The following is a 13832-nucleotide window of genomic DNA, read 5'->3' as shown; positions in this document are numbered from 1 at the left end:
TGTCATGATTAGCAGTAAGGAGTAGTTGTAAATGTGTTTAATTCATTTTCATTTGAGGGCTTGCAGCAAAAAGCAGTGAAATGTTTCAAACAGCCGGCAGTCTGATGATCAAATTAATTTTAATTTTGTGCATTACCCAGAAAAACATACCTGCAGTGTAAACTAGGGAAATTGCAAATATTTTTTGGGTTCAGTTTACAAAACAACCAGTCCCCTGCTTTTGCGGTTTTTCTCCTTTATTAGAACTGACGCGTTATGATCAAAGCTGTGTCACTGGAGCATAGCAAACATGGCACAGGTCCTCTCATCATAGAAAGACTCCAGTCTGGTAGTTCAAAGTGGGCTGTAGTCCTCCTCAGGCCTGTAATGGTTCCCCTGGTGTCCTGGCAGGGTCAGGTGGACGGAGATGGACGGGCTGGCTGATGGAGACGGAGAGGGGAGGGAGAGGCGGTGGAACGGGGATGCAGGCGCAGGGTGAGAGGGGGGAGGAGGGAAGGAGTCGGAGTGGGGGGGAGGTGCCCTCGGGGGAGGAGGGAAGGAGTCGGAGTGGGGGGGAGGTGCCCTCGGGGGAGGAGGGAAGGAGTCAGAGTGGGGGGGAGGTGCCCTCGGGGGAGGAGGGAAGGAGTCAGAGTGGGGGGGAGGTGCCCTCGGAGCCCGTGACACTGATGCAGGGGGGTGGTAATAGGGGGACAAGTGGGAGATCCGGGGGGGAGACGGGGGACAGGCCATGGTCATGGCTGTATTGGTGGGGGTGTAATAAGGTGGCAGGAGCCCCACGAAGTTAAAGCTGCAGGCGTTGAGGTTGGAGATGCGTCTGGGTCCCACCATCAGGACGTTCTTGGTGTAGTTGTTCAGAGTGGAGACACCAGCTGACATGCAGACAGTGAAGGCGAACCACGCCACGCTGATGGAGACACAGGGGGACACAAAAGCATGCAGTTAGTATTTGTTTGTTTACTGACATAGCTGTGCAGAACGTGTGTAAAGTAAGTATATACTGGGTCCATTCAGACAAGAAGTTGGAAAACTGGAAGAGCAGGATTTTCTTCTTTTTCAAAAAGCAAAAACAGTGTCAGACCTCACCCCTTCCTGCCAGGCACTCCCCACATACACACACACACACACACACACACACACACACACACACACATACACACACATACATATCTATATAGACAATGGATAATTTCATTCCCTGTTTTGCACTATGTTCCGGTTTCAAATGTTTAATTTATCTGCACATTCTTTAATTGAATTTCCTGCAAATATTTAATTTCACAGTACTGTCCAATTTCTCTGAAAATATTTTAGTAAAGGTTTTAATGTAAATTCAGATTCATCATAGATTATATACACTATAGGTTGAGTTTATTTTTAATGTATGTATAGTGAATGTTCAATGTATGTTTGAATGCTGCTGGATGCTTGAATTTCCCTCAGGATGAATAAAGTATCTACAGGTGCATCTCAATAAATTAGAAAATCATAGAAGGTTTATTTATGTCAGTAATTCAATACAAAAGTGGAAAAACACATTATATAGATCCATTACACACAGAATGAAACATTTCATGTCTTAATTTATTCAATTTCTTCTAATTATAATGATTATGGCTTTCATTTAATGAAAACCTAAAATTCAGAATCTCAAAAATAAATTAATATTACAAAAGACCAATTTTAAAAAGGATGTTTAATATGTAAATGTTGGCCTCTGAAAAGTATATGACTCAATACTTGGACTTGGTTGGGGCTATTTGACTTGAACTACTGGAAATTGACTAATCCATCATATTCTAAAGTATTGAGATACACCTCTACCTACCTACCTACCTACCTACCTACCTACCTACCTACCTACCTACCCACCATCCATCCATCCATCCATCCATCCATCCATCCCTGACTAAGAATGTCCAATCTGATTGGTCAAGGCTTGCCTACAGTCGGTTGAATGTTGCTTTTTTTGCTCATTGATTCCTGCACTGTGGCGATGTGGAGATAGATCTGATGTGTGTGTATGTGTATAAACAGATATAGATGTATATGTATGCTTAATATACATAGGTATACATACATACAGCTATGTATACTTGTGTGGATGCCAGATTTTTTTAAGAAATCCTCTTTGTTTCTTTCATTGATAATAGCTTTGTCAAGTGGAATAACTAAGTTTAATTTAGCCTGTAAGATATTGTAGGTGGAAATTCAGATGTTCAATTGACCGTTCGCAAAACTCCTCCACCGAACGCTCCTCGACCAATCATACCTTAGCCACTGTTACTAAGAGAAGAAGGTCCGACAAGCTATGAGCTCTGAGCAACATAAGGTCTGTTTGGTCAAATCTGAAATGCCTCCACATTTGAAAATAAGCTACATGGTCTAAAGAAACCATGGAATAGGAACAGTTTTTAGTGTGTGCACAGAGTGTCCGATGCTTGTTGTAAACAAACAGAGATCGCTAAGTGAACACCTCCTGCAGCAGCAGCACATACACACTGTACTGCTACAGAGCTAACTGTTAGCCTATTAGCAATTTGCAGACGGGACGCTAAGGGGTTAACATCCGCACTGGCTCTGCAGCTGGGAAAGACTGCTGCAGGAGGACCGTGTCGCTTAGACTCATTCTTACTCTTCTTAACGAGCCACCGGGCTGCCGGCCCCTGCTGCTTGTTAAAAAAAAATAGTCACTAAGGGGGTCTGAAAAGTCACTAAATATAGCAAGAAAGTTGCTAAGTTGGCAACACTGCTTCACCGGCTTTTACAAATGCCGCGTGTTGTTGTGGCGTCAAGTACTACGTCACATCCTGCTTAGCGTTCTAACCGATCAGCAACCAGGCTTTTTTCAGGGGAGAAAAACGGACCTGCTCTTCAACAGGGCCAAAAAAAAATCCCGTCAAAAGACAGTTTAGGATGACTCATATTCAAATTAGGGGCGTTTCAGGTATTGGGCTGTAGTGGAAACAGCCTTTATGCTACAGTCCACGGAGTGACTTGAAGGTACCACTGCAAGGTGCGCTCACTCGTTATTTATTTAGGCAGCTACATGAAACCTTAACTATGTGTTCGCCCCCTGGTGGTTGGTGGACTATTGGTGTAGAAAGTGCTTGATTAGATATGCAGGAGAGCTGCATTTTAAAAAGGAAAGACTGCCGACGATCAGGTTAATTTAATCGTGGCGCCCAAAATCGTGATCACGATTAAAATTTGATTAATTGTGCAGCCTTTACTTCCATAAATGAGCTCATCCACTGCACTATTGCTGGCTGTGGATTAAACAGTGTGGGAGAGCCCACTCCCAACTATCTCAAAGATCAACAGACACTTATGCCTGATCCAAGGTAGCTGCTAGCTAGCAAACATGAGCTAACTAATGATTGTCTAGCTCTTAGATGAGACAACCCAAACCGGATTTAACAGCTATGGTTCCTGTCAACTAGTATTCTAGTACAGAACTAGTCCAACAAACTAGGCTGCTGGCAGTCCAGGAAGTTTCAAGGGCATAGCAACAGTAACTAAGGCGGCGGAGCTTTTGCCAACAGTCCGTTAACTCTGAAACTGTTTTTTCTGGAGCTTGTCCCAGCAGTCAGATTTGCGTGTGCCAAGTTGACACAGGTGAGGCGATAACGGAACAAAGACTTCCAAAACAGTTGAGATACAGAAGTCTGTCTCACTTCTGCTTTTTACAACATGAAAACAACATTCCTGTGCAGATTTTCTATCATATATTCTGTGTATAATTTTTAAATGCAGGCTTTGTACTAATATAAACTGCACATATATTAACCCTCCTCTTATGTTGCGGGTCGAATTGACCCATCTTGAAATTTAAAAATCTAAAAAACAATATAGTTAAAAGTATTTTTCTTCATGAATAGAAAAAAATTAAAAATGTGATATATAAAAAAATCAATATCAAGTAAACCCATTGTATTTTATATGTTGGTATTTCCAATGCACATTAAAAAAAGTTTTTAAAATGCACTTTTTATGAAAAAGGAGTGAATTATCCTCATTGAACCATGATCTGTGAGTGTTAAAGAACACCATTGCACTAAATATTGATTGAAATGGTTAATAATGGAGTTATTAATGAAATATAAACAATGTTTATTGGGATTTTTTAGTTTCTGGCACTTTTGGATGATTAAACATGCTTCGGGTTATTGCTGTTCCTGAAAAAACGAACATAACAGGAGGTTCAACAGAAAAAAGAACAATATTTATTGTCCTAACGAATGTCTCTTTTTCACTTAAGTCTAGTGTGTCTGTGTTTGTTAGGTGACCCACATGCAGGCTTTATGGAATGATAACTTTTACTTGCAACTGGTTAAAAGACATACATATAGCATTATCATAAAGGTGTAACATTTCAGAATGATGTTTCGGGGCTGTTCAGCATGCAGGGTTCCTTATTGAGGAGAAGCTGTGGTTGTAAAATTGGGATTTTAAATGGACTGTGGCCAAACAGGAGAACATGCTGGAGGGGACTCCATCTCCCTGCTGAATGGGAGAGTGGTCCCACATTAAGAGATGGAGGTATTTGGTGTGGAAAGGTTGTCAGTGCAGAGTGTGGCCCAGATGAGCCACAAGAAAAATATTTCATGGTATGACCTTAAGTTAGTCAGGCAACGACTCAGCGGGAAGATATGACGAACATTCCATCGTACCAATGGAAGCAACAAAGAGGGTTTTAATATTTGCTTTGCAAGTAAAACCACCAAAACCCTCAGTACACTCTGGTCCAAGTCTGATAGCGGGCAGCTAAGTTGACTGAAGATCTCAGTAAGCTTGGATCCATGTGACTAGGGTTGATTCAGTCAGGCCTGTGTACATATTCATTTGGTGTTCAGCATGTTTGAAAAGTATAATGTCTAACTTTTCTCCATTAAAATGTCCAAAAACGATGGTTATAATAGTTTTGGATTTTTCATTAGTTTTAGTTTTAATTTTTTTTTTGTTAGTTTTAATACATTTTTGAGTGACTTTGCTAGTTTTTATTTTTTGGAAAATGCTTATGCTTTCATATTTATTTCCTTTGCCTTATCCATCTCAGGAACAATAAGGTTATTAACTCTTGCAGCTCCGGGTGTTTTAAATTTTGGTTTGAGTGAAGTGCTGAACTTTCTGAAGGCGATAGACTCACAAAGTAGTGTAGACATCCCAGTTACAATAAACATATATACCAATGCTTCCTGTATTAAAAAAGTTGACAATGACAATTCATTTCAGTTAGTTTTAGTTAGTTTTGTAACCACACAATACAGTTCCAGCTAGTTACCATTTTTTCAAAAACTCTAGTTTTTATTTTTATTTCAGTTAACAAAAATGTTTTTTCAATTCTAGTTTTCGTTATTGTAGTTTTCGTTAAATATAATAACCTTGTTAGGCACTTGTTCAGACAGCCTGTCCATTTATCCACCTATGCACACAGTATATTAATTATTATGAATTGCTGCCATTTTTAAAAGTAGTAACCCTAGTAGAGACCTAATTTATAGATGTGATATTTCTATATTGATCTAGTTCACTATGATGTGCCACTATGACAGGTGGCTCATGCCAGCAACCAAACTAATGTGTTTCCCATACATTGAGTGACTTGTGGTGGCCTGTCATAATATCTACTTTGACTGGCACATATTTATTTATATTTCTTTCTTCACAGCATCAATCCCCAGTGCAAGGAGACTTCTTTGCCGGTAGGAGAGTGGGCGGCACCAGCCCAGTTAGTGGCTGTGGCAACTTGAATTCAGCCAGCACAAACCCCAGTGCTGGGGGTCTGATCTGCGTAACAGCAGGGACAGGAAGTGATGATCAGGAGAAGTCAGCTACCACCACAAAGATAATCTAATTCTATTGGAAACACTGTGTATGGTAATGTTAAAACATATCACAGCATCATAAAGTTATTTTTAGTCTGATTGTTTTGAGTACATAATGTTATTTACAGTAGCTGAATGTGTTGTTAGTAAGTTAAAATCAGGTCAGCAAACATTGCTTGCAGCTATTTTTTTAGGCTGACACGACAATGTGACTAAACTTTCTACATGAACTCCTCTGTGAACATTATTTCTACCCGAGTCATGTCAGATAGAGTTTCATCAGCAGTTTTGGTTGCTTAACAATGAAAACAACAACTCCCATGAGCCTTTTGTTATTAGGCGTCTTCCATTGAGTATTTTTTGGAAAGCGGCAGAGTGTTTTGGCTCCGCCCACTAGTTGTTCCCCTCGGCCTCTGTTCCCATACAGGTACTTTTGTAGCAGATAACCAATGTAATTCGACTGTTCTGCGACCCTTACGTGACTATATAGCGACAATTTTTTTGACGCGACACTGACAACAGACTGAGGCGGCAAGTTCAAACAGTCGAGACATCAACATCGTCTTCTCGTCTTTAGTTACTTGTTCTGGATTATCTCGTCTCAGTCTGCTCTGCTTATTTCTTTTAAAAAAGGCGCTGTTATGTTGTGGTTGTGTCGAGTTCTACTCACGTCATATCAACCGCCTCAACTGTATCCAATCAGCATCGACTAGTTAGTAGCGGCACAGAAAGTACCTATCCGAGGCAGGTACTTTCTGAGCCGCTACCTGAGGCGTTAACTGGTGAAGTTAGGTGGATCTTGAGCATAGCCTCTCTCCCAAGTCACACCCATAGCGGCTCAGAGGGAAAAGTACCTAATGGAAACCCGCCTATTGTGTTGATTGAGAGACCATTACTAGCAGAAAAGACATACTGTGTGTGTAATGAACTCACTAAAATGCCCAGGAGTAGCCATAGCTGTGAGGCTTAAAGTCTTCTGGTCCCATTGAGGCGGTCGTCTGAAACACCTGCATGAACATCATGTGACCCACCATCCCAAGCAGACCTGTGAAGGGAGGACATATACCAAACTGGTTACATCATGGAAACTGGAAATGCTGGTTTTGTTGCTAACAAAGTCTCTTTCAGGAAAAAAGAAAAAACCCAACAAACTCTACCTCCCAGGACTGTGAAGACGGCAGCAAAAGCGTTGAGCAGCTGGCCCCAGCGCTTTGCGGAGGGGCAGCAGGCCCTCATACACAGCTGCAGAGATAGCAGCGTGCAGCTGATCACCAGCAGACCCACATACATGATCTCCATCGATAGAGACAGCCACATCATTGCTGCGGAGGAAGGAGAAGAGGCTGAGCACAAAGAAAGATGGTGTGGATGGATTTTAAAAGTAAATGCAGGTGCAGGTGATGAATCCATTTATACCTTTCTCAGATCCTGGGGTCAAAGTATGAAACAATCGACACTTCTCCTCTAGGAATCAACAGACAGATGTAAATGTTATATACTCAAAAATTACAATAAATTAACTTTTTACCAGCAGGAAAAGTGGATATTTGCATTGAAGAGCTCAAGATAAACACTTGAAATATCCATCCATCAATCCATCCATCCATCCATACACACACACACACACACACACACACCCATCCATCCATCCATCCATCCATCCATCCATCCATCCATCCAACCATCCAACCATCTATCCATCCATCAACCCACCCACCCAACCATCCATCCATCCATCCATCCATCCATCCATCCATCTTCCTCCACTTATCCGGGGCCGGGTCGCAGGGGCAGCAGGGGCAGCAGGCTAAGCAGGGCATTCCAGATGTCCCTCCCCCCAGCCACAACATCAGCTCCTCCTTGGGATCTTGAGGCATTCCCAGGCCAGGCGAGAGATATAATCCCTAACAACGTGTTCTGGGTCTCCCCGGGGCCTCCTTCCTCCTACTTCTAATGGGAGGCGACCGAGAGGGATCTTTTCTAGACGCCCGAACCACCTCAGCTGGCTCCTTCCGACATGAAAGAGCAGCGTCTCTACTCCGAGCTCCCCCTGGATGTCTGAGCTCCTCACCCTATCTCTAAGGCTGATTCCAGCCACCCTACGGAGGAAACTCATTTCAGCCGCTTGTATCTGCAGTCTCGTTTTCGGTCACTACCCAAAGCTCATGACCATGGGTGAGGGTTGGAAAATAGATGGACCGGTAAATCGAGAGCTTTGCCTTCAGGCTCAGCTTCTTCTTCACCATGACGGTCCAGTACAACACCTGCATCACTGCTGACGCTGCACCAAACCGCCTGTCCATCTCACGCTCCGTTCTAGCCTCACTCGTGAACAAGACCCTGAGATACTTGAGCTCCTTTGCTTGAAATAGTGACATGTAAAAGTATCCACTGAATCACTATTGTTGAGTCCAAAATCCTCCAGCCTGAGCATATACTGTACAATAATTGTGTAAATAAACACTGCAATCTAATTACTGTTTGAATCACCAGAATGAGGTATACGTGTTTACATGGCCTGAAGTACCCTGATGGGAGATTGTGAGATTTGTTTGTTACATCTGGAAGGATGGGGGCGGATGGGGAAACAATCTGAGTAGCACCACAAAATTGAACATCATCTTGTCTTTCATTTCATTTATTCATTTCAACGCGAAATTATTTTGTTTTCAGCACCAGAGTGTGTTCTTAGCACCACTGCTAGCAATGCTATTAATAGAGAAGGAAAAGAAAAAAAAGACACAACCTGTTTCTGCAGTCAGTTAATCTTCTTTGTGGCTTGTTTACCAGTGTGTTTACATGACAGCTGCCATAATCAGAGTACCGTATTTAGCTCTAAACTATGGTGGCCCTGAAAGCTCAACACACAAGAAAACAGATGCACACTACGTTATTATAATAAGAAACCTTCTAGAATTATTGAATTAGTATTTCAAAAAATATTGACAGCATCACAAGATAATATGAACTTTCTCAAAATAAGGATTAAGTATCTCAAAATAATTAGTTTTTTTTTAAGACAGTTTCTCATCATTCTAAGAAGTCTTTTTTTAAAAGATACTAATTCACTATTTTAAGACACTAATGAACATCCCAAAGAAGCATTTTCATCTCTTTTTTTTGAGTGGAAATGAGCTTACATAGCAAAAAAGCACAACAAAAAAAGAAAATGTTTTCACCAACATGACAAAACATGCACAGTATTTAGAAAAAAGACATTTTTGGGGTTTTTGTCTAATTACAATGGTTTTTTTCTCTCCAGTTTTTGCAACACATTTCTGTAATTGGTTGTTTTTCCTCACTCTATATTGTTTTTTTCTGAATGTGTGCATGTTAGATTGGTCAGATTGAGGCAATAGTTTCCATAATGTTTAAATCGTTTTAAGTGGACTGATAGGAGATTATAGGATTGGTGTGGTATAAATCTGGAGGGATGAGGCTTATAGAAAAAACTCTCGGTAGCAGCACAGAATGAGACCCGGTCAGTGTGTCGACTGTAGTTTTTAATTTGGGGGATTTTCTTTTAAATATTTCAACACAAAAGCTTTTTGTTCTCATCCCCAAAATGTTTGTTTTTTCCTCCACTGCTTATAATTTCATTTAAAAAAAAATAGAAACGACCTGTTTCTGCAGTCCGTTAAGCTTCTTTGTGGCTTGTTTACCAGTGTGTTTACATGGCAGCTGCAATAATCAGTGTACCGTATTTGCCTCTAAATTACAGTGGCCCATGAGTTCAACACACTGTGACTAAGAAAACAGACATAAACAGGCAAAGCACAAAGAAATGAAGAAAACACAGCAAAGTGAGAAAACACAACTAATGTCACATGTGAAAAGTTTCCTTCATTTGCTTGTGACTTGTCTATTATAATCTATTTGGTTTTGTTTGCACCATTGTTTGCAGTTTGGTGATTGGACTCTCCATAACAACATGCCTTCATTAATACTTCAAGAAAAGACATTTGTAGCTCTTGGAGCAGTTTAGGAGGATTGTTTGTTTTCTTTTTTCCCTGAAAAATCACCATCAAACTATTAATAACAAAATGCAGACTGATTTATATAGCTGAATGTTAAAACGTTTTGCTAAACAAAATTTGCCATGGAGATCATGGCATGTGAGGTTGTGAGGTTGTGTGTGTGTGTGTGTGTGTGTGTGTGTGTGTGTGTGTGTGTGTGTGTGTGAATGCATGAACACATACAGGAATGTGCTTAAGTGGTTGCACCTATTGCGATTTGCACCTGTTTTGTGTTCATTAATCATTAGCGTTCAGTCAAATTCTAGTATAATATATCTTGTCTGCAATGACCACCGGGAAAGTCTCAGGCCACACCCTCTCAAAAGTCTGCTCACTCTGCGTGTTTCCACTACAAGTTAGCCCCCAGACGGATTAAAGACTCTGGAACTGACGTATGGTTTTCACCATCACTAACTGTGCACAACGTCAGCAGCTGAATGCAGTCTCCGTTGATCATAATCATAGTGATTGTGAATTAACAGCATCACTAACTGTGCTCAGAGTGTCTGGTGCTTGTTGTAAACAAACAGAGATCGCTAAGTGAACACCTCCTGCAGCAGCAGCACATACACACTGTACTGCTACAGAGCTAACTGTAGCTAACTACTGCTAACGGCAGCTCTTCTTAACAAGCCGGCCTAAGAAGGAGTCGCTGGATTTGTCTCCAGTCGTTTTCTTGAAAAATAGTCAGTAAGGGGGTCTGAAAGTCGCTAAATTTAGCAACAAAGTCGGTAAGTTGGAACCACTGCTTCGCCGGCTTTTACAAATGGCGTGTGTTGTTGTCGTGTAGAGTACTACGTCATATCCCGCTTAGAGATCTATCCAATCAATAACCAGGCTTTTTTCAGGGGAGAAAAAAGGCCCTGCTCTTCAACAGGGACTAAAAAAGTTCAGACAAAAGTCCGCTCTGGACTGATCTTATTCAAATTAGGGGCGTTTCGGCGAGTGATACCCGTCTCATTCAGGGTATTGTCCTGTAGTGGAAACAGCCCTTATCTATCGATAGCTGCTATATGCTCCACTATGGTCATGTTAGCAAGTCGCTACCATTGTCTGCAGTTTGGTGCTTTTAAATAAAAACAGTTGCTGCTGAAAGTGAACCGTGCAGTTGTACTAACTATGGTTTAATAACTGGACTCTCCATAACAAAATGCTTTCATTAACACACCAAGAAAAGACATTTATAGCTCTTGGAGCAAGGGCAGATTAGGAGGATAGTTTTTTTTTTCTTCTGAAAAATCACCACCAAACTATTAATTTCAAAACGCAGACTGATTTATATAGCTGGCTGTTAAAACTTTTGGCTGAACTTCAGTATCATTCAAACTCAATCCTTAAAATCAGTTGCAAATCAGCTGCAAATGAGACAGTGAAAACCCAACCAATGTTTGTGAATCCTATTAACCTTTCTCTCTCTGGGTTTCTAATCCATAATTGAGTCATGCTGTTGAAGTCTAAATCTCTGTGAGCAGAACACACACTGATGATAATCCTCTTTGGGCTGAGCACGTACACACACACACACACACACACACAATACAAATACAAATTAACACACCCGGGGCCTCAGTTTATATCATCACCTTGGATTGCCTCTCCTCCTGTGACCTACTTCATTGTCTGTCTGTCGCACTAGTGCCACAGTTAGTTTGTTTCACTTCCGATTTCTGTGCCAATCCTCAGCTCACCTTGGGAATATACTCTACTTCACACAACCTGACCAGGGGCAAGCTTCTGGATCCCTTAAAATGATACTTATTGTTTTCTGTCAACATGACTACATGGCGCTTCTGTTTATAGCTATTTTTACAAATCTAATTCTGTAATTCATACATTTCGTCTACCTGCTTAATCCTTTTCAGGGTCACTAATGACACATCTGGATGAAATTCCTTTGACTTTTGACCTTCCTTTGTGATCAGTTAGCTGTTTTACTTTAAGACACGTTTCCCCTCTTTAACCCTTTATCGGGCAAAGAACCGTATTTGGAAACTTCAGTGGATATCCAAAATAAAAAATAAAAATATTTAGAGAAAAAAGTTGCAAATTTACTAGATTAAAGTGGCAAATCTGCGTGAAAAAAGTCACATATTTACAAGAAAAAGTGGGGAAAAAAGCTTTTTTCTCGCAGATTCACCACTTTAAATCTCATAAATCTGCGCATTTTTTCTCGTAGATTTGGTTTAATCTCATAAATTTATATTACCCCCCTCCCCCGGGTCCATATGTTTTTTTTTTTACACATTCTGGCTGTATGTAATATCCTCCAATATTCTCTAGGGTTGAAATTTGGAATTTGCAAGTATTTCAATTAGTGCCCTATTAAGGGTTAAACATGAATAAACAGTTCTACAGAAATCAATGATATGTTCTAAATATTTCCACTTATTTTTCTTTTCTTACCCCCTGAGTCTGTGTAGATGTTTTCCTCGCAGATGAAGAACAGGCCAGTGTGAAAGCTGGGGAAGACAAAGCGATCGTCCCCTGTCTCCCACGAGAACTGGATGCTGGTGGAATTGGTGAGACCGGGAACGGGGATGCAGTTGCTGTGCTTGACGGGCGAACAGAGTGGCTTGGGCACTTTCTGTCTACCCACGCACCAAAAGGAGGACATGAGGGCCATGGCACCCAAGAAGAGGGACACAACTGTCTGGATAAAGGAGAGGCGAGGGGAGCGCATCTGCTGCAGGAACGCCATCATGAGGGCTTAAATGAAGGCTTGGGCTGGTGGAGGAATAGCAGGGATGGAGACATTTTAAAAGCAAAAAGTGGCATGTCAGCACTGTATGTTAAATGTCTGACAAGGGAGTTTGTGGCTATGAGTTTTTCGGTGTTAATCTACTTCTCCAGGTACACCTCCACTTTTGCATGCCACTAAAAATATCACCAGCATGTAGTTGGTTTCCAAGGAGAAGCAGCTCTGCCCAATTGCCTGAGATGATTAGCGAGGTTTTTAAAAGAGAAGGTGCGGAGGAGACAGCGGTTTTACATGACTAATCACATTTAAAGAATAAAAAAGACTGTGACAGAAAAGCAGCACATTACTGGTAATTGGTGGGTAGACAGACGGTTGAATCAGAGGAAAAATGGGTGAAAATTGCTGTCACCATGGAACCCCTCCAGGAGACAGATGCTCTAACCAATACCTCTTAGCACTTGATGTAAAGCAGTGAATCACTATGAACGGAAGAGGGGGAAAAAGAACTCACCTCCTTCAGCCTCTCTTACTTCGTACGTTGTCCTCACTTCCCTCATCGAGTTGAGTGTGGAAGGTGAAAGAAACACCCGGCCCTGCTCCTCTGCCCGTCTCTCCGCTCCCTTTCACTCTTCATCAGATAGTGAGAGTGATGGAGGATTTTGGCCGTCACGCTGACCTCTGTGAGCAGAGTGACTGTCAGTCTTTATGATCCGACCTCAGACACAACTGTGAGCATAGCACACAGACACACAAACACACACAAGCACACACACTCTTCTTTAATCCACCCGTATAAATCCAACCAGACAACTCTGTTCCATCTGTTTTCATTATGATTCTTAGACTCATTTTGATGTATTTCATTCATCTCTTCCGCTCCTATCTGCCCCCTCTTCCAATGCTATAAAGCCTGTAAAAAGCAAGCACAACTCAACATGACCTTGAAGTGTTGAATAAATATTCCAGATACACAGTATTACTTGGACAATATTGCTTTGCAGTGCCATATTTGTAGACCAGTATTCGGGGACAACTATTTGACACGGAGCGGTGGTGACCCAACAAGAGGATCTTTTTTAATAACCGCACTCGACCACATTCACCTCACTACACAAGGTTTTATGTGTTCATGTTTGCTTGCTGTGTAATGCCGTATGCCATATATTTTTCCCCATTCAATTGAACTGAACAATTCTAGGTTAATTTGTTAATTCCTACTACTACTTCTAGTAGAACGATTCAACTTTTTATTCATAATTTCTATCTCAGTATTTCAACAGTTTATGAGTTTAA

At 41.3% G+C, this 13832-nt stretch overlaps 1 protein-coding gene across 1 annotated transcript; it reads right to left on the bottom strand.

Moving 5' to 3' along the window:
* Positions 1–333: 333 nt before the first annotated feature.
* Positions 334–12539, bottom strand: LOC131982824 (germ cell-specific gene 1-like protein). The gene is made up of 5 exons (XM_059347444.1): positions 12245–12539; positions 7242–7289; positions 6983–7147; positions 6759–6870; positions 334–904 (listed from the first exon to the last, which is right to left on the bottom strand). Exons 1-5 carry the CDS (start codon positions 12537–12539, stop codon positions 334–336), a joined length of 1191 nt encoding a protein of 396 aa, XP_059203427.1.
* Positions 12540–13832: the final 1293 nt, after the last annotated feature.

Source organism: Centropristis striata, chromosome 13 (assembly GCF_030273125.1).
Source record: "Centropristis striata isolate RG_2023a ecotype Rhode Island chromosome 13, C.striata_1.0, whole genome shotgun sequence".
NCBI lineage: Eukaryota > Metazoa > Chordata > Actinopteri > Perciformes > Serranidae > Centropristis > Centropristis striata.
The sequence above is the reverse complement of the archived record's forward strand: the minus strand, read 5'-3'. Positions and strand labels throughout refer to the sequence as shown.

Excerpts from the sequence above, each read along its gene's own strand:
- LOC131982824 (XM_059347444.1), bottom strand. The coding sequence starts at position 12,539 with ATGGCGTTCCTGCAGCAGATGCGCTCCCCTCGCCTCTCCTTTATCCAG. Across the intron at positions 7,290-12,244 it reads CATCTACACAGACTCAGGGG|AGGAGAAGTGTCGATTGTTT; the intron begins GTAAGAAAAGAA and ends GTTGATTCCTAG. Across the intron at positions 6,871-6,982 it reads CGTCTTCACAGTCCTGGGAG|GTCTGCTTGGGATGGTGGGT; the intron begins GTAGAGTTTGTT and ends CTCCCTTCACAG.